Source organism: Typopeltis vanoorti, chromosome 4 (genome assembly GCF_054136105.1).
Source record: "Typopeltis vanoorti isolate ZY-2024b chromosome 4, IOZ_Tvanoo_1.0, whole genome shotgun sequence".
Classification (NCBI taxonomy): Eukaryota; Metazoa; Arthropoda; class Arachnida; order Uropygi; family Thelyphonidae; genus Typopeltis; species Typopeltis vanoorti.
In genome coordinates this window covers 170,518,491-170,539,527 of record NC_143552.1, presented here as the reverse complement: position 1 = coordinate 170,539,527, position 21,037 = coordinate 170,518,491, and the positions used below count along the sequence as shown (strand labels likewise).

Sequence of the window (21,037 nt, the reverse complement as noted above, 5' to 3'; positions counted from 1 at the left end):
ACCTATCACTCATATTCCTTTAAAAATGTCTACTTAGTAAATGTTTACGTTACACCATAAATATTTAACTCACCTAATCATCAGCAACAGCAAAAAAATAGATATAAAATAACTTATCTTGCTATGGAGTGTAAAGGGTACAGTATTTTTAGGAATGATAGACAGGATGGGAGAGGCATGGACATGCTGCTAATGATGTGATTATGATATAATATATCATATCACATGATGATATGATAGTTATGCCAGAAGAGTCACAAGTGTTGTACTGAAAAAGAAGTCCGAGAAGTCCTATCTTTATGCTGCAAGTAAAAGAAAGAGTGAATTTGAAAGAATAACTCTGCTGAATGCAGATGGTATGCAAATGACTGTTGCAGAAGCAATTGTTCAACTAAAGAGTAGCCATTTTGCTGAAAACTGTCAACCTGGTATATGCAACATTGAAAACTCACCACTACCTCTTCGCTGTATGAGGAAACTTGTGTGAGTAGGAACTACAAGAGCTGTTGCACAAATTGAATAAGATTTCTGCAATAGGAACCGATGGGACATCAGACCATTCCTTTGACCAGGCTATATAATTTGAGTCTCAGAACAGGGAAGATTCTACAGGAGTGGAAAGAATGTGTGGTAATCCTATTGCACAAGTTTATGCAAAGATGTATCAACTATTGACCAATCAGTATCTCAGGAGTGGTGGTGAAAATTTTGGAAAAGTTGGTTAGGCATTGAGAAATGGGTTGATAGAGAATCTCTACTTTACAATGAACAGTATGGGTTTACTAAGGGAGGATCATGTCTTAGCAACTGAACTTGCTCACATTCTATAAGAATATTTGCACTGAAGCAGACAAGGGGAATGGATACGCCATGATACTTTTAGATTTTGTTAAGGCCTTTCACAGGATACAGTTTGAAAAACTGGTGCATAAATTGGAGGATATAGGATTGGATTATAAACTATTAGTATCGATAAGTGGATGGATGGATGACTGCAAAAAGTCATATATAGGGGTGTGAATGTGTAAAATTCAAGGTAAGCAGTAGTGCCTCAAGGATCACTCCTGTCCATTGTTATTCAATCTGTACATTAATGACATTGGGAATGATTTGACATGTGATATATAGCTATTTGCTGATAATGCAAAGATAGGTAGGATAATCAGGAGTACTGCTGATATGCAGTACTTCAGAATGATTTGAATCTGCTGGAATTGCGGCATGTGAAAATGGGTCTCATTTCAATGTTAATAAATGTAAGGTCATACACTTTGGTGCAATTAGATATCTAATGTAGTATTATATTGGTGAGATTATGTTAGAAAAAACCAATTAGGCTAGAGATCTTGGAGTTTTAGTTGGCAGGAAGTTGAAGTTCAAGGGTCATATAGCAAAAATTGTAAATACAACTCAGAGAATTGCAATGGTGAAGTGAATTTTGCCATGTAAAGAAAAGGAAGTCATTTTGCCTCTTTACAAGGCTTTGATAAGACCTCACTTGAACTAATGCATGCAGGTCTGGTCTCCTGGTTTCTGTGGTGATTCTGATACAGTGGAAACAGTACAAAGGAGAGTGTCAAAAATTATATCAGGATTGTGGAAAACTGATTATGAAGACACATTGAGAATCTGTTGGCAGCAGATACTAGCAAACAGGAGAAAGTGGGTGATATGATTGAGATTTACAAACTTTTTAAAGCATTATACAGAATTTCAGTAAATGGAATTTTTCATTTTATGGAGAGTGGGTAAAAAATGCAAGGGCATCCTTGTAAGTTGAGAATAAATGATATCAAAAAGCTGGCTTGGACTAGATTTTTCTCTCATAGAGTGGTGCATAATTAGAGTGGATTGTTGTTGGGTGTTGTGTGTGCAAGTAGCATGAATGAATTTAAGAACAGGTATGACAGCTAATGCAAATAGTATGGTCTCCCTCGATGAGTTCCTGATTCCCTGGAGGTCTTTCTTAATAATAATAATATATCAAACAAAACCATGTATTTAACAATTCTTGTGCATCAGTGCTATAAATCCTATTTAACAATTTAAGTTTCTATCACCTCCTTTTTTTTTTTTTTATCTATTACTATGTTAATCACTCACTCCTGGATTCTGTTCCATATTCACATCCTCAAGAAAACATGGCAAATCTGGGTAACCAGTTTTGTGCAAATGCAAAAGTGGACATATCAATGCCATATAAAGTATTGGGTTGTTGCAAATGAAATGGCCATTGAATGACTGTCAGGTTTCTGCTGGTTGCTGAAGAAAGCAAGCGCTGAGGTATAAGCAAATTTTTTATGTCATGTGACAGCGTCACATGTGGGTGATGTAATTGTAGTATTTGTTTTGTTCAATGAGCATTAAACATCGAATACTAAAGACATCAAGTCAATCATGAAACCCAGTCAATTAAGGTTGCTATACCTTTACGAGTTCAAATTTGGAAATTCTGCAGCGGCTGCAGTAAAAAACATCAATAAAGCATTTAGTGGAGGAACAACTAATGAAAGATCCACTTGCCGTTCTTTTGCAAAATTTCGCTCAGGAGATTTAAGGCTACAAAACGAACCCTGTGGCCATCGCCCTTCCTCCATTGATTTGAATGAATTAAATGATTTAATCGAATCAGATCCACGACAAACTGTACAAGAGATCGCCCAGACACTAAATGCACACTTCTCAACTGTTTCACAGCACTTGGGAATAATAGGAAAAGTAAGGAAGCTCGACAAGTGGGTGCCTCACGAACTCACTGATGAAAACAAAGCACGGCATTTGGAAGTGTGCTCTTCTCTCTTAAGAAGAATAAAGGTTCCTGCAATGAATTGTGACTGTGGATGAGAAGTGGATATTCTACGACAATCGTACACGTTCGTCGTAGTGGTTGGGAGTGAAAGACGCTCCAGGAAGGACTCCAAAGGCACCTCTGCATCCAATAAAGATGTTTATTGTATGGTGGTCTTCTGCTGGTGTTATTCACTACTCATTCCTTCCAGGAGGTGAAATGATAAATGCAGCTCGATATTGTACAGATATATGGCAAATGCATGACAAATTGTGCCTTAAGCAACCAGCACTTGTGAATAGACATGGAGTCCTATTGCTTCAGGATAATGCCCGACCACATATGGCAGTGTCAACCATACAGAAAATTAACAATTTGGGGTACAAAATTGTGCCTCATATTCTCCTGACATTTCCCCAACAGATTACCATTTCTTCCAGCACTTGAGCCATTTTTTTGTCCAAGAAATGCTTTGCCAACGATACATCACTTTATCGGGCGGTGGAGGACTTTATCACTTCCAGAGACACTGATTTTTACAAATGTGGTATAAATGACCTTGCACACATGTTGACAACAATGCACTGATGCTGCCTGGAGATTACTTTGATTAAACAGGTATTCTTCTTCTTTTTATTCTCTTATTTTTCAATCGTCCTTAAAATCGGCCATTTCATTTCATAATAACATCATTATCTCAGATTCACATTCAAGTATCTGAACATTAAAGGACATATTTCAAAAGTTGTAAGTATTATGGCAAAATGTCCTATAAATTTCAATTATCAGTCCGCTGTTACCCCGAAATCCTTAATGCCATCAATTTCTTGTAGTCCATTGGAATAATAATATACTTATCTCCACATGCCAGTTTGCTCTTCAACCTCTAGATAATCTGATTAGTTATTCTGATTAGCATTTGCAATGTCTTATAAAATTCAACTCCCTGTTTACTATTATGTAAACACAAATCTCTAGCCCTGTCAATTTCTTGCAGTTCAGTCTGAAAATGTCATACACATCTTGTGATCTTTTCCTCCTAACCTTACACTTTGTCACACCACCTGGCAACCGTTATCCTATGTCTCCACACATATTGTCAGTCATTTAAATCATCCCATATAATCCTTACATCACCTTAATGATTTGAATAGGCTGGAATTGCAGCATGTGAAAATGGATCTCATTTCAATGTTAATAATAAATGTAAGGTATTTATTATTACTATATTATTAGATATAGATATCTAATCACACTTTGGTGCGATTAGATATCCAATGTAGTATTATATTGGTGAGATTATCAATATCCATAAGAACTCTGTACTTGGGTTACTTTGGCAATAGAGCAACCCAAGTACAGAGTTTTTCAACAAACTGTTCATTACTTGTTCAACTATATATACCACTTTTTGATGTTTATCCATCAGTCACACTTTTATTCCTACTCCTTCCCATCCATATTGAGGTATCTGTTCATGGAGGAAAGAACCTCCAACTATGATCAGGTGTTCTTTTTTTTCTTTCTATATGATTGGTCGGCGAATTTAGTGCTCCTGTAAAGTTGGTGAGTTTTGTCTGTTTTTATTGTGTTTTCCCTTAGAAGATTAGTGTTTTGTACTATACTAGTGTAGATTTTAGTATTTTATAGTGCATTTAGTATTTTATCATATATTTTTATTAAGACATTTTAATATTTAGTATAAATTTAAAATGCCGCCAAAAAAGGGCAAGAATGGTAATGCTAAAAACAGCACCGCAAGTGAGAACAAGAGAGTTAGCCCTGCCAACAAGGTTATTGTGCACATGGAGGAGGTTAACGAAAATGAATTAACCGCCAAAATAGCGAAGTTGAAGCAGTTCATCAGAAAGACAATATGGGAATTGCAAAAAGTTGAGAGACGTTTAAATGAGCACAGGGAGAAAAAGAAAAATGAACAGGAAAAATAAGAAACAACAAAGAAAGGAAGCAGGTAAGTCAGGAAATAATGAAAATCAGGTAAGTGATGTTGGTAGTAAAAAGAAAGAAATTATTTGGTATGGTGACTCCATAATAAAACAAGCTATAGATGAGAGAGTTATAACATTGAGTTTCGCTGGAGTGAAAATTAAAAATATAACTCAAGTAATTCAAAAACAGAAAAGAAAAGTAAATGAAATCGTAGTTGTACTAGGTACGAATGATTTAACTGGCAATAAGTTCAGTATGAGAGAGGATATGAAAAGGTTGCTGGAAGAGGCGAGAGTGAAGAGTGAGAAAGTGAAAATCGTTAGTATTTTACCTCGCTATGACAAAAATGAATTAAAAAGAAGGGCTATGATAGCAAACGATTCGATGCATAGGCTATGTAGAAGAAATGGATGCGAGTTTTTGGATGTGTGGAGTGAGTTTGAGGGAAGATTGGATGATATAAGAGGGATGGCCTACACCTGAATTCGTTTGGTATCAGGAGTCTGGAAAAACTGACAACTGGTATGAGACCTAACACAGAGAGTCAGGGAAACTAAACTATAAAGGGAGGAATGGTGTGAATGTGAGTGTAAGAGCAAAAATGTATATAACAGTGTTAATGATGGGAATGGGATTTGTCATGGGAATGTTGATGAGGAGAGAATGATTTCAGGTTTCTGTTCGTCCGGTTCAGACCAATCATATATGTGCAAAGATGTCTACACGTGTAAGGCATTAGAGAAGAATAGAGATCTGCAAGTTGTCCAATTGGGCCAGGCAGACTGCGAACAAGAGTATACTAAAGAACATGCACTTTATCTGTACATTAATGATATTGGGAAGGATTTGACAAGCGACATACAGTTATTTGCAGATGAAGCAAAGATAGGCAGGTTAATCAGGAATGCTGCTGATATGCAGTCTTTGCAGAATGATTTGAATAGGCTGGAATTGTGGGTATGGGAAAATGGGTTCAATGTCAGCAAATGTAAAGTCATTCACTTTGGAATGATTACATATCCAATGTCGTATTATATTGGTGGGATTAGGCTAGAAGAAACTGATGAGGCTACGGATCTTGGAGTGTTAATAGACAGGGAGTTGAAGTTTATGGGCCACGTGGCAAAGATTGCAAATACAACTAAAAAGATAATTGCAATGCTGAAACGAACATTCACATGTAAAGATAGGGATGTTATTTTGCCTCTTTACAAGGCCTTGATAAGACCTCACTTGGACTATTGCACGCAGGTCTGGTCTTCTGGATTCCGTTGTGATTCTGATATATTGGAGAGAGTACAAAGGGTAGAGTGTTAAAAATAATATCAGGATTGTGGAAAACTGATTATGAAGGCAGATTGAGAATTTGTAGACTGCAGACACTAGCAAACAGGAGAAAGAGGGGTGATATGATTGAGACTTACAAACTGCTGAAAGTGTCATACAGGATTTCAATTGATGGGATTTTCCAATTTATGGAGAGTGAGGAAAGGATGAGAGGGCATCCTTGGAAGCTGAGAATGAAGGCCGCCAAGATGGGTGTAAGGGCTAGATTTTTCTCTCAGAGGGTAGTGTGTGATTGGAATGGATTACCGTTGGATGTTGTCAGTGTAAGCAGTGTGAATGAATTCAAGAATAAGTATGATAGCTGGTTTGTGTAGTATATGGCCTCCCTCGATGAGTCTCTGACTCTCTGGAGGTCTCTCTTAATAATAATAATAATAATATAGAAATCCCTTGCTCTTCACAGTTAATGTATCATGTGAAAATGTCATCCTAAGTGAAAATGTGTTAAGTGAATATAATTAGCAATGGAAAAAAAATGTAACTCATCCATGGACCTTAAAAATCTTCACTCAGTTTTAAAATAATTTGTTTTTATTATTTTAGTACCAATATAACTACAAAGGATAAGAAAATGTTTGCAGCAATTTTAACAATTGAAAGTTTATAAAATGCTGCATAATACATACTCATATTTATCAAATGTATTTAAAAGAAGACTATTTTCTTGAGAAACATTTGGACAAAGTAGTTTGCACGGATTTTTGTTTCTTTTTCTGGGTAATTCTGATGATAATAGCTCATAGTTTTCTCTACATTCCAGCAGAGTTGTATACTGCAACCATAGTTGGGTCAATATCCATAATTTTTGTATTTTGTTGATTTAAACTTGCAACAGCTCAAAACTACCTTATCAAAAATTCTCATATAAGGCAGAAACGAATTAGTCAATACACCCTTACTAAACACACTTTTACCAAGCTTCCATGGATGGCCCCGAGTCCTCCCATTACCAGTCCTATTCTCAAAAATATCTTCTGAATTAATCTTTAAGAAACCCTTCAGTAATTTGAATGTCTCAATCATATCACCCCTTTTCTGCCTATCAACCAATTTTGCAGCCCACAAATCTTCAACCTGTTCTCATAAGGTTCATTCCATAGTCCTGCTATCATCTTGGTCAGTCGTCTCTGGATACTCTCCACCTTCTCCCCATCAAGAAGAAACTCTGGCACCCATATCTGGGCACAGTAGTCTCTAGATGGGGTCTTATCAAGGCTCAATACAGAGGAACAATAACCTGTTTTGTGTCTCTGCTCGTTAAAGTGTTTTTCAACAACCAAGTGATTTGATGAGCAGATTTTGCCACTTTTGGAATGTGTCCCCTAAACTTTAACTCCCTATTCCCCCAACACTCCCAAATCCCTGGCCTCGTCAATCTCCTGGAGTACAGTTTCACCAATGTGGTATACTGCTGCTAATCTTTTCACCCCAAAATGCAAAACCTTACATTTTTCCACATTAAATTGCCATCCATTCTCCTTAGTCCAGTCCTCCAAACTATCCAAATCATCCTGCAAAATTTTGACATCCTGAGCATTCACTATTGCTCTACCCAACTTTGCATCATCTGCAAACTGATGCACAGTTCCTCTCAGATCCTTTCCTATGTCGTTAATAAACAAATTAAACAGTAGTGGTCCAAGAACAGAACCCAGCAGCACACCACTAGTCACAGGCTGTCTTTTGGACTCTACTACTGAATAAACCACTCTCTGATATCTCTCCATCAACCACCCTCCTATCCATCACACCAACCCTATATCCATTCTTATATGCTGCAGTTTACTGCTTAGAATTCCATGTGGTATCCTATCAAAGGCTTTAGCAAGGTCAAGTAGAATCGCTGTAAACCCGTTACCCTTATCCAGTTCAGCCGTCACTGTGTTATAGAACGTAAGCAAGTTACTGAGGCATGATCTACTCTTCACAAAACCATGCTGTTCCCCATACAATATCCCATTTTCATCTATCCAATCTTGTACTTTCCTCTTGACTATTTTCTCCAAGACCTTGACAACAATTCCTGATATGCTGATCGGCCGGTAATATTTTCAACAGCAGTCTTGGAACCTCCTTTATGCAGTGGAACTATTTTCCCCTCTTTCCACCCCCTTGGGACTAACCCAGACACGAGACTCAAATTAAACAAAATGGTCAAAGGCACTGACAATTCCTTAGTCACTTCTCATATGACATGAGCTGGTATACCATCCAATCCTGCAGATGAAATGACATTGAGGTTTTGTAATAGACTATTCACCTCCACTTCATTCACCACAATTCCCATATAAGCTGTTGCTTCTTTTATTTCTGCAATGTCACCACCTTGATGATATACTCTTGCAAAGTGCTCACTCAGTAATTCTTCAAAGTTCCGAATAATAACAGTTCCTTCACTAAAAAGGAAAATAAGGTATTAGCATGTGCCGATGATGTAGTCGGAACTTTGAAGGATAATGATTCCATATATATATTTTTCGAGGTTATATGTTGAGTGGTCGGTGTAATTTAGTGCACGTGTAAAATTGGTGATTTTCCTCGCACAGCATGTGTATTGTAGACTTGTTATAAGAAAGGTTTAAGAACCAATGCAAAGAGCAGTGGACCGAAGGGGGCAACCTTGCTTGACTCCTTTTTAAATTTTTACTAGGTCTGACAGGAACTCATTAACTAGGAGGCAGATGGTTGAATTGGCATAGGCTCCTTTGATAACAGACAGTAGTTGTTTACCTACACCAATTTCCTGGAGGATGTGGAATAGAAAGGGATGCTGAACATTATCGAATGCTTGAATAAGGTCTACTGATAGCACTGCAATCGACTGCTTTTTTGTGTTAACTAAGTGGATTAGATCATGTAGCAGAAATAGATTAAATTCTAATGCTCGACCTGGTACACCATACCTCTGTGTGCTTTTAGTTATATATTTCATTCCCACTTTGAGCCTGTTATTGATAATGTGGAAAAATATCTTGTAGTCAGTATTAGATAGAGAAATAGGTCTCCAGCTGCTGATTAAGGTGTGATCTCTATTAGGTTTAGGAATGAGAACAGTATGGCTTGCTACAAATTCACTTGGTATGTGTCCTGATGAGAGAAAGGAATTAAATAGTATAACTAGAATGAGAAGAATAAAATCCCAGGCCTCATGATAAAGTTCTATCCCTAGACCAACAGGCCCTGGGAATTTTCTTGTCTGGCATTCTTTATAGGCTGTGGTAACCTCAGATGCTTAATGTAATATGTAATGGGGCTGTCAAGACCATCTTGGATATGAAAAGAAAAGCCATTAATGTTCCAAGAGTTCTAATTTCCAACAGTACTATTGTTTTCAAACAGATTTTTGTAGTGTTTTTGCAAGTCAAGGATATCTTTAGTGGTGGACATGTCTTCTCCATCAACACAGATTTGAGTGATAGTCCTTTCTTTGCAAAATTTTGTAAATTGTCTATTGAAGAAGGTAGCTGAAGGGCTATCTGCTAAGTGCTGTTGTATTCTTATCTTAAAATTTCTATCTTCTACTTGTTTTTTGCCTTTCCAGTTCTATCTCTATGTTAAAGTTTCCAATGATATTGCTACATTCTATACCATTGTGTTGGTTTGTTAGAAACCAGCTTCTCTCTATATACAGATCTTTTAACTTTTTCCTTTTGAGGAAAGCCTGTTCCTTTCCCCATTCCATCATATTCTGCTTTACTGCTTGTTTGAATTTTAACCACATATCTTATTACAATAAAGGAACTGCTTACTTGGACAGAGGAGAAGGATACACAGTGATACATCGGATTTTGCAAAGGCTTTTGATAGAGTACCTCATGATAAGTTGATAGTCAAACGATGGGGATGGATATTAGATTAGTGCATTGGATTGGAGACTGGCTATCTGATAGGTATCAACAAGTTGTGTATGGGAGAGCGATATCCAGGAAAAGGAAAATCACTAGTGGAGTGCCTCAGGGGTTTGTTTTAAGGCCGTTGCTGTTTAACTTGTATATTAATGATACTGGTGAAGATTTGGATGGAGATATCAGTTGTTTGCAGATGATGCAAAGTTGGGACGAACCATGAAGAGTAAAGAAGATGTTGTGGTCTTACAGGAGGACTTGAATAAATTGAGTGATTGGGCACAGAAATGGGGATGGAGTTCAATGTTGCAAAATGTAAGGTTTTAAAATTTGGAAAACAAAGATGGGATGCAGAATTTATGCTTGGTGAGAATATATTGTTGGAGGTCATGGAAATAAGAGATCTGGGGGTGATAGTGGATAAGGATCAGAAATTTAGGGGATACATAGCCAAAATTGTGAAGACAACACAAAGGCTTCTGCGAATGATGCAGAGGACACTGACATGTAGAAGGAGGGAGATTCTTTTGTATAAGGGTTTGATTACACCACACATGGACTATTGTGTCCAGATTTGGTCGGCGGGTTTTCAGAAGGATGAAGAGATGTTGGAAAGGGTCCTAAGGCGACTGACTAAGGTAGTCTGGTGGACAAGAGGAAGAGGGGGGAGATATGATAGAGACCTACAAGTTGGTAAAGGGTTTTGTAGAACTTCTCCAACATATGCTGGAGAAGTTCTACAGAAAATAGTGGGAGATCGGGGGAGAACCAGAGGTCATCCCTGGTAACTGTATAAAGAGGGTGTGAGTAGGGGAGAGAGAGGCAGGTTTTTTTCGTGCAGAGTTGTGAATGATTGGAATGCCTTGCCTGAGAGTGTGCTGTCTGCAAGGAGTTTGAGTGTGTTTAAGACACGGTATGATGAGCTGTGTGTGTGATAAAAGGACCTCCTAGATGAGTCTTTGACTCCATAAGATCTTGGAGTAATAATAATTTTTTTTTAAATTTTTTAATTTAATTTTATTTTAATAATAATAATAATTACTATTATTATTAATTCGGAATAATAAATTTGGATGGAGATATTCAGTTGTTTGCAGATGATGCAAAGTTGGGATGAACCATGAAGAGTAGAGAAGATGTTGTGGCCTTAATATATGCAAATTTATTTATTATTATTTTTATTAAATTTCTTTTTTTCTTCACATTTAAACATTTTATTATGTCTCAGATAAATTACATACATAGATACAGTAATAATTATAATACATTACAATTGTGAATAACAGATACTCACAAGTTAATAATATTTTAAAATAATAATAATCTTTTTTTTTCTTTACTGTATAATGTATTATATTCTTTCTTAGGGAGGCATTTCTGATTTCTTCCTCGAAGCTTAGCAGAGCTTATCTGAGGAAGGTAAGATGAATAATAGATGGCGGTGGTTTCATGAATATGTTTCTATACTGGTTGCAAGCCAGGTGTTGATTTTACTGTTTGTTGGTACGTGCTTGGAAGACTTCAACTGCTATTACAGTTTAACTTTTTTTTTTTTTTTTGCAAATAGGGTTGGATTTAGACATTATTATTATTATTATTATTATTATTATTCAGCCCTCCATGGAGTCAAAAGACTCATCGTGGGAGGTCCTTCCTAAGAACATAAAGTCTGTCAAGACTCATCAAGGGGAGGTTCCCCCTAAGAAACACAAAATCTATCATACCATTCCTTAAACTCATTGACCGTTCTCGCCCTCACCACTCTATCAAGCAATGAATTCCACGGCTCAACCACCCTCCATGCAAAGAAACCACTCCTCACCCTCTTGCTAACAGTTTCCTTTCGTAACTTCCAGGGATGGCCTCTTGTCATCACTCCTTCCCACTGTTCAACCAAGCGAAAGAACTCCCCAGTGTCAACCCTGTAACCACCTCTCAACAGTTTAGAAGTCTCAATCATATCACTTCTCCTTCTTCTATCCGCCAAACCCTGCAGTCCACATTCCCTCAGCCAATTCTCATAACTATCCTTGTACAGTCCTGAGACCATTTTTATCATCCGTCTTTGTATCTTTTCCACAGTTAATTTATCCCCTTCAAATCCTGGGGACCAAATCTGAGAACAATAATCCAAGTGTGGTCTGATCAGAGACTTATACAACGGAATGATAACCCTCTTATCTCTGCAGGTCAGTGTCCTTCTCATAATTACAGCAATCCTCTGTGTTACCTTCACCACCTTTGCAATATGTCCCCCTAAACTTCAGGTTTCTATCAATCATCAACCCCAGATCTCTTGTCTCCCCAACTTCCTCCAGTATAACTCCTCCCATAGAGTATGCAGCATCCCATCGATGTTTCCCAAACCTCAAGACCTTACATTTTGCTGCATTAAACTGACACCCCATTCATTTGCCCATCTATCTAGCTTATTCAAATCCTCTTGCAGGGCTACAACATCTGCACTTTTACTAATAATCCTTCCCAGCTTCGCATCATCTGCAAACAACTGAATATCCTCTTGCAATCCACTGGCAATGTCATTGATATAAAGGTTAAACAATATAGGTCCTAGTACTGAGCCCTGTGGGACCCCACTTGTAACCTTCTGTCTCCTTGAAACTGCTCCACCATACACAGTTCTCTGATACCTATTGGACAGCCAATCCTGAATCCAGTTGACCAATCTGACATCCAGACCCATGTGTTGCAACTTAAATATCAGCTTATCATGTGGCACCCTGTCAAATGCCTTTGCTAAGTCTAAGAAAATTGCAGTATGTGCCTTTCCCTCATCTAATGTTCTTGTAACTTTATTATAAAAGGCTAGCATATTGCTAAAACAAGAGCGCCCTTTCACAAATCCATGTTGACTCTCATAGATAACATTACCCTCATCTGCCCAGTGCCGTATACGGTCCCTCGCTACTTTCTCCAAGATCTTAACAACTACTGATGACACACAGACTTGTCTATAATTAGACACTTCCTGTCTGGTACCACCCTTCCTTCCATTCCCTGGGCACCTTTGCCAAAGCCAGACTTTCATTGAAAAGCCAGGTTAAAGGCACTGTCAGTTCCCTAGCACATTCTCTCAAAACTCGTGGTGAAATACCATCCAGTCCAAAAGATTTATTGACATCTAGAGTTCTCAGTATCTGAAACACACTCTCCTCCTGTACCTCTAAACTATGAACCTGCCCTATCCCTCTAGCATTAAAACTGACTCCTCCAGGATGAAATACTCCAATAAAGTGGTCATTGAACAATTCCACTATGTCCTCTGCATCAGTCACTCTATTCCCATTTTTATCCCACAATATCATTCTTCCACAGTCATTTCTCCTCCTACTGGCCACATAGCTAAAAAATTTCCTAGGATTTTCTTTGGATCTTAGGGCCAATCTCCTCTCATATTCCAGTTTCGCTGTGTTTGTTTCTTTGTGTACTTGTAGTGATGGTTTTTGAGAGGGGAATTTGTCATAGGTTGTGTGTGTGTGCATGCACGTGTGTGTGGAGAGAGAGACAGGAATTGCTCTAATTTTCATTCTCACTAGAATATTTATATAGTGCCTGTTTCAGCTCTCTGTATGTTCCTAGATTTCTGTCGTTGAATGGCAGTTTGTTAATTATGTCAGGTACGTAGAAGTTTCGGGCAGCTTGCCGTAGTGATTTTTGTACTTATATGTTATGTAGTTTGTTGACTGTGGTCTTGTTATTTGATATGTTGTTCTAGTTACTCTATAGGTTGGGCTGTAGTAATGTTTTAACATTACTGTGTAGTGGCATAAGTGTTTCACATTAAATATTTTGTGTTTTGTCCGTGCTTCCTGCATAAGTGTGGGTTGTTCCCAGAATATCAGTTTTACCATTTTATCTTGCAACCATTGTAGCCTGTTAAGTCTGTAGTCTGCGCAGAATGCGTATGATGTGATTGTATATCTTAAAATGTTTCCACATAATGCTTTATAGATTAGTATTTTTATGTGGGTTGGGGCAATGTCTTTTAATCTGTATAGTTAGCTTGCTATTATCCTAAGCTTGGTATGTAGGTAGTTTGTATGGCTATTCCAACTTTGATCAGTATCAAAGTGAAGTCTGAGATAGCGTGTTGTTTTCACCTGTGTGATGGGTATGGTTTTAGGTTCTGCGCTTTGTGTATAGGAGGATGAATGTTGGATAGTGAGATATTTTGTTTCTATGGGCAAGGTTTGGGGGTATTTTGAATATCATTAGCTTTGTTTTTCCAGGGTTTATATATATGCTGTTTTTGGTTAATCAGTTAGTGATTTGATTGATGTCCTGTTACATATTTGTGTAAGTGATATTTGCGTTGTTGTGAATGGATACTATGGCCGTGTTGTCTGCGTACTGGAAGATTTTACTTTTTAGGGGAAGGTGGCTTATGTCGTGTGTGTGTATATTAAATAGAATGGGAGATAGGACAGCTCGTTGCGGTACTCCACAGGTTACATGTACCTCTTTGCTGTACGCTAATCCTATACGTGTGGTGTGCTTTCTGTTTTTCATGTATGCTTTAAACCACTGGAGTAGACGACCTCCAATTACAATATGCGTTAGTTTCGTTAACAAGGTTTTGTGTGTTAGTGTGTCAAATGCTTTTGTTAGGTCAATGAATACCACTAATGTTATTCAGTTTTTATCCAATGTAGCATTTATTAGGTCTGTGAAATCTTCCAGGAGTGTTGGTGTTCCTTTATTTTTTTGAAAGCCATATTGTGTTTTGGGTTTGATTTGAAATTTTTCAACATATGTGGAGAGTTTCTGATGTACAATGCGCTCCATGATTTGGTTGATTACAGACAAAGTGGCGATGGGTCTGCAATTACTTATAATGTTTCTTTTTCCATGTTTGTGTATTGGTGTGATTAATGCAGTCTTTAGTGTTTCGTGTATGTGTCCCGTTTCGAAGATTTTATTTAACAGTTTTTGTATAACTGGAAGTAGGTTGGTCGAGTGTTTCTTGATGTCTTTTGGTCTGATTCCATCTATCCCCGGTCCTTTGTTAGGGTTAATTTGTTGAATTGCCAGTGATAGTTCTTTTGTTACTGTGGGGAATCACATCGACTGGGTTGCTCATGGACCTAGTGGAGAATGTTCGTTTGTATAAGGAAAGATTTTCTTGTAGTTTTTGGACAGCGTTCACGAAGTGCTAATTAAAATTGTTTGCCAACTGTTTGAGGGATTTGGGGTCGCAGGCAAAGCTGCGTTTTATTGTTTCCGAGGCAGTGGTTCTGTGTATATTGTCCAGCATTTCATTAATCATGTGCCAGGTTTCTTTTATGTTCTTCTGAGCTGTTGTTAATTTGTTGTTGTAATACAGGAATACCTTGATTATCGAGGTTATTGTTGCCCCAAAAAATATTGCAATAATCGAATCGGCGATAAATGGGATAAATAATGAGTGTAAAATGTGTGATCAATGCCAAGGATTTTTCAAATCTATTAATTAAATTTTATATATCAAGTAAAAAAGAAATGTGTTAAACGTGTTAAGTAAAAAATGAAGATTCATTTAGAAAAACAAGATAGATTCAAACAAGAAAAACAAGAACCTGTTAGTACCAACAGGTACTAACGGTTCTTTGTATTTTGAAACCTTTTTTGCATTTACCTCTTTTTTGTACTATGCAAGCCTTGAGAAAGCTGGTCAGTTACTAGCAAAACCGGTAGGCAATTTGTAAGAGTTTAAGTACGTTGTAAATATATGGTCTATGTAACAATAAATCTTTATTTTGTAATACTTTATGACCAAAACATGTACAATTTAAGGGTTATTATTATTATTATTATTATTATTACACACTCCATGGAGTCAGTAGACTCATCATGGGAGGTTCATGCAACTGCCAACATATTTATCATACCAAATCTTAAAATCATTAAGACTCTTTAAATTAACAACATATTCTGATAATGTGTTCCATTCACTGACAATTCCCAGGTAAAAAATCTACTCTTCACACCCTCTTCACCACACTTCAGATTTGATCACCTGGTTTTCAGTGTCATGTGGAAACATTGGAGAGGGTCCAGAGACTAGTGACTAAGACAATATCAGAACTTTGGAATGCTGGCTATGGAGACAAAGGTTGAAGAAATGTAGACTGTAGAGTTTAGTGGATAGGAGGAAAAGAGGTGATATGATAGAGGGATTTAAGTTAGCAAGAGGATTTTATCGGATTAATTATCTAGATGAGATTATAAGAAAGATTAGAAGGCAAGAGGGGGAAAACCAGAGGTCATCCCTAGAAGATATATAAAAGTGTGGTGAAGAGGGGTGTGGGGAGTATATTTTTTATATGGAAAACTATCAGTGAATGGAATGCATTACCAGAATGTGTTGTTAATGGAAGGAGTAAAAAGGATTTTAAGATGAGGTATAATAATTTGTTGTCAATTAAATGAACCTCACATGATGAGTCTGCCAATTCCATGGAGGGTGCAATAATAATAATGATAATAAGAAAACATTTATAATATAATATTAAGTAATAATATTCACTTACTAAATTTTTGTCCTTTCCAAGAGACCATAAAAACATCCGGTTATTACTTGTAGGCATGTTAAACATAAGTTCAACAATTGGTAAATAATGCTGACGTCTCCGACTGATAAATTCCCAGCTAGGTTCAAGTATGGGAGATTTTCCCCGAACAGTTTTGACTGGAGATGGATGCAATTTAAACAGTGTTACTGCATGGCTAGCATCCTATAAACACAACATTGTAGAAATTTTATCTTTATTTATGTGTATGCACATGGGTGTGCATGTCAGTTTCAACATTATGACAACAAGCTTAATTTTAAAAGCAATTCTTATTCTTGGAATTTTACTATTCTATATGTGCTCGATGCCAGTCTGATCATCAAGTAAAAAGCAGAGCCACAAATGAAATTTGCAACAGTGTGTTTTGCAAACGGAAGGAAAATAGAAATTCAATTCAGTTCACTTCATATCAATTCATTGGTATACTTGGAAGAAGCCCCTACATTAATGTATGGCTTTACCTGGCACGTGCTCAGTCTGGTTGCCTGACTGATTAGCATATCTGCTCTCCAGCCAAAAGGCTGTGGGTTTGAATCCCATTGTGGACATGGATGTTTGTGATTGTCTGTGGAAATACTAGTGGCGGTGATAAGCAGTAGATGCCATTGGTGTTGTCTTCTCTTTGTTGTAGTTAAAAATTATTGGAAAATTGAGTACCAACTTTCTGATTACCAACTGCTAAAGGTCAATTAAAGATACTAAGAAATTATATACTCCAAATGTAAGCAAACAAGTTTGCACCTAAACTATTTTTTTTCAGAACAGGAGCAACTCGTATAAAGAAGCTAATTACTTCACATCACTTGCCTTTTGTATTCCATAATGCAAAGCACATCTCCATGCGAATGTATAATGCTATGCATTATGGCAAGGGTCACTACCCAGACTGGTGTCAACCTTTAATGAGGTCTCATCAGTGGGAGCCAGACCCAGAGGTGATATGAAAGCAAGTGATGTAAAGTCATTAGCTTCTTTATACGAGTTGCCCCAGTCCTGAAAATAGTTCAGGTGCAAACTTGTTTGCTTACACTTGGATAAAGGATTAAACCAAGTATATAATTTCTTGGTGTCTTTAATTGACCTTTAGCAGTTGGCAATCAAAAAGTTGGTACTCAACTTTTCACAACACAAAGACTTCTGGGAATGATGCAGAGGACCCTAACTTTTAGAAGTAGCGAGATTCTTGTTCCATTGTATAAGGCTTTGATTAGGCTACACATGGACTACTGTGCCCAGATTTGGTCACCTGGTTTTCAAAAGGACAAAGAGATGTTGGAAAGGATCCAGAGGCGACTGACTAAGGTAGTTTCTGACCTCTGGAATGTTGAATATGAGGAAAGATTGAGAAGATTCAATTTACAGAGTCTAGTGGATAGGAGGAAGAGGGGAGATATGATAGAGACCTACAAGTTAGTAAGGGGTTGTTATAGGATCAATGTCAGAGAGGTTCTACAAAAAACAGTGGAAGATCAGGGGAGAACCAGAGGTCATCCCTAGAAACTGTATAAAGATGCTATGAGCAGGGGAGTGAGAAGAAGGTTTTTTGCATGCAGAGTTGTGAATCATACTGAATTGTGTGTATCAAATGTACGAGTCCTCTTGATACAATGTGTATTTGGTTGTATGCATGCATTCAAGTGCAAGATATGCAGCTTATTTAGTGCATAATTGGCCTTGAAAAATAGAAATGTACTAGTTGTTTTAACATGATCTATTCTAACAGAAATTGACCATATGTTGGGTTCAAAATTAAACCATTAATAGTATGTTATAGAACATACTAACCGTTTCACTGCTGAGAAAATACAAACTGGCCAAACTCTTCTTGCTATCTTATTTTTAGATTTTCATTTTTTAACATGCAAAATTTTAAACTGTTTTCAAATCCAGGTTAACCAAAATTGACACTTATAAATTATGCTTTATTGAAATGAAAATCTTTCCTAGTATTTTTATACAACACTGAACACTGCATCATCTTTGTTATGAAAATGATGCAAGCAGGGAAGTGAGAAGTAGGTTTTTTGCATGCAGAATTGTGAATGATTGGAATGCCTTCCCTAAGAGTATGGGGTCTGCAAAGAATTAGAGTGTATTTAAGGTGCGGTATGATGAGCTGTGCTTATGATAAAAGAACATCCTAGATGAGTCTTTGACTCCATGGGATCTTGGGGTAATAATAATAATAATAATAATAATAATGGCAATGATACGGAGGATCCTGACGTGCAGAAACGGAGAGGTTATGATGCCATTGTATAAGGCCTTGATCAGGCTTCATATGGATTATTTGTACACAGATTTGGTCACCAGGTTTTCATGGTAATGAGAATATGTTGGAAAGGGCCTAGAGAAGATTCACAAAGGTAATCAGTAGTCTTTGGAATGTGGAGTACAAGGACAGATTGAGAAAATGTAAGTTGCAAAGACTCGTGAATAGGAGGAAGGGGGGGATATAAGCTAGTCAGGGGTTATCATCAGGTTGACATGGAAGAGATTTTTCATAGAATGGGAGGGGGGGGGGGGGGAATAACAGACCATCGCTGGAAACTGCATAAGGAGAGTGTGAGCAGAGGCGTGAGGAACAGGTTCTTTGCATGAAAAGTAGTTGGTGAGTGAAATGCATTGCCTGAGTGTGTTGTGAATCTACATACATTGAATCAGTTTAAAGCACAGTTGGATGAGCATTGTGTGCAATAGTGTGACAGTACCTCCCACAATGAGTCTCTGACTCCATGGAGGTCAGATGTTAATAATAATAGTCAAATTAATGAGAAAAATACTTAGATGTACACCTTGACAACACTCAAATCTGTTATGTTATATAGTATAGTAGATTTGAGTAATTAATATAATTACTAATATAATATTATATAATATTTTTTAACTAGACACAATTGAACAACCACTTCATAAACAGGTGCTAGGTAATTAGAACAGCATATGTGTAGCTTTATTATTATTATTATTATTATTATTATTATAATTATTCAGGCCTCCATGGAGTCAAGAGACTCATTGTGGGAGGTCCTTCCTAGAAAACACAAAGTCTATCATACCACTCCTTGAACTCATTGACCGTCCTTCCTCTCACCACTCTATCAGGCAATGCATTCCAATACTCAAAAGCATACTAACTACCAAACAAAACATTATGAAAGCATGCTAACAGCAATTCTCCAAATGTTCAATATTGCACTGTCACTTCCAAACAACTTTCATTTTACCAAGGCGCTCTGCAATGCTGGAAAACTACCGAATCTCGACATGCTTATAGGATCAGCAGAGTCAGCTGGGCTTACAGAACTACAGTTCTCATATAGAAACATAGCAAGTTCCACAAGTAATCACTACCCATTGGTTTCTACATGGAACTGAGCAGGAATAAGAATCAGAACAGACTTCCTCATCCAGAACATAACATGGAAAGCCTTCATATACCTACCATCGAAAATCCCCAAACCAAAAAAGGCAATATCTGGTTATCAAAGCCTTTTTGGATATCACTACACTTCAGGGAATCTGAATTCTGGAAACTCGCACACAAACCCACCTTGCATTATCTGAAGCCTCACTACCACTTCCTTCCAACATAAAAAAAAAACACGTAATTTCTTCACATCAGTAACTCCAACCTAACATTTTGCATCTTCATCCTCTGCAAACCTCCAAAATGCTACTCAGCTGTCAAAGGCAAACTCCCATAACACACTGTACCAGATGAAATGCAGTGGAGGTTGTCACAAAATCTTTTCAACTCCTACTAAGGATCCACAAATTCCAACTGAGAGAATTGAATCTTTGTCTCTTCTACAACATCACAGATATCTTGGAACACACATGTCCAATCTGTCCTCCTAACAAAGTAATTACCACATCTTTGACACGCTCTAGCACCTGCAACCAGACACAGCTAAGAAGACTACTGTTATCTCCTTGATACAGATAACAAGAAATGCAGAATATGTAACTTCTTCTTCACCTTTGCGAAGGCTGTAATCTACAGCTGCTGCCTTAAACACATAAGAGATACATTACACATCAAACACTGAGTTAGAGCAACACTTTATGTAGAACTCATGCAAAAAATGATAAAGAATGCTCTCCCTTAAATATCACTATCACAAGGAAAGAACTTTAGCAAATTCAACAAAAGAGTGGAACTCAACTGGTAAGTTTATTTGGAGTGAAGAAGATAATGTACTCCATATAGCTGAAAGTGATCATGAACTGTAATGTTTCAAGTCTGTATGTTTGTAGTCTGTTACAAGAATGACTGATCCTTTAATGCATTGTCTTATTATTACTCCTCTGCTCTGTTGTATGTTCTAATAATTCTTATCTTTGTAATATATATATATGAGTCCTCAAGGGCTCACTCTAGTGAGTACGGGAATGGCAAATCCGAGGTACCTGATGCTGGACCATGCCTTAATGTAATGTACGTCTGTTATGCTATCTGTAGACTGGTCCCTATCTTCTTTCTTTATACTTCCTCTCTTCTTCTTGTTCCTTCCACCCAATGCTATTAGAGT

At 37.3% G+C, this 21,037-nt stretch overlaps 1 protein-coding gene across 1 annotated transcript in view; it reads right to left on the bottom strand.

The window, feature by feature from the left end:
• Nucleotides 1-21,037, bottom strand: part of LOC150107842 (cilia- and flagella-associated protein 251-like) — a 619,793-nt gene that overhangs the window by 107,510 nt on the left and 491,246 nt on the right. The window contains exon 17 of the mRNA XM_090392197.1: nt 16,461-16,664. Coding sequence (XP_090248323.1) covers nt 16,461-16,664 — 204 coding nt within the window. The remainder of the gene's footprint in view (nt 1-16,460; nt 16,665-21,037) is intronic.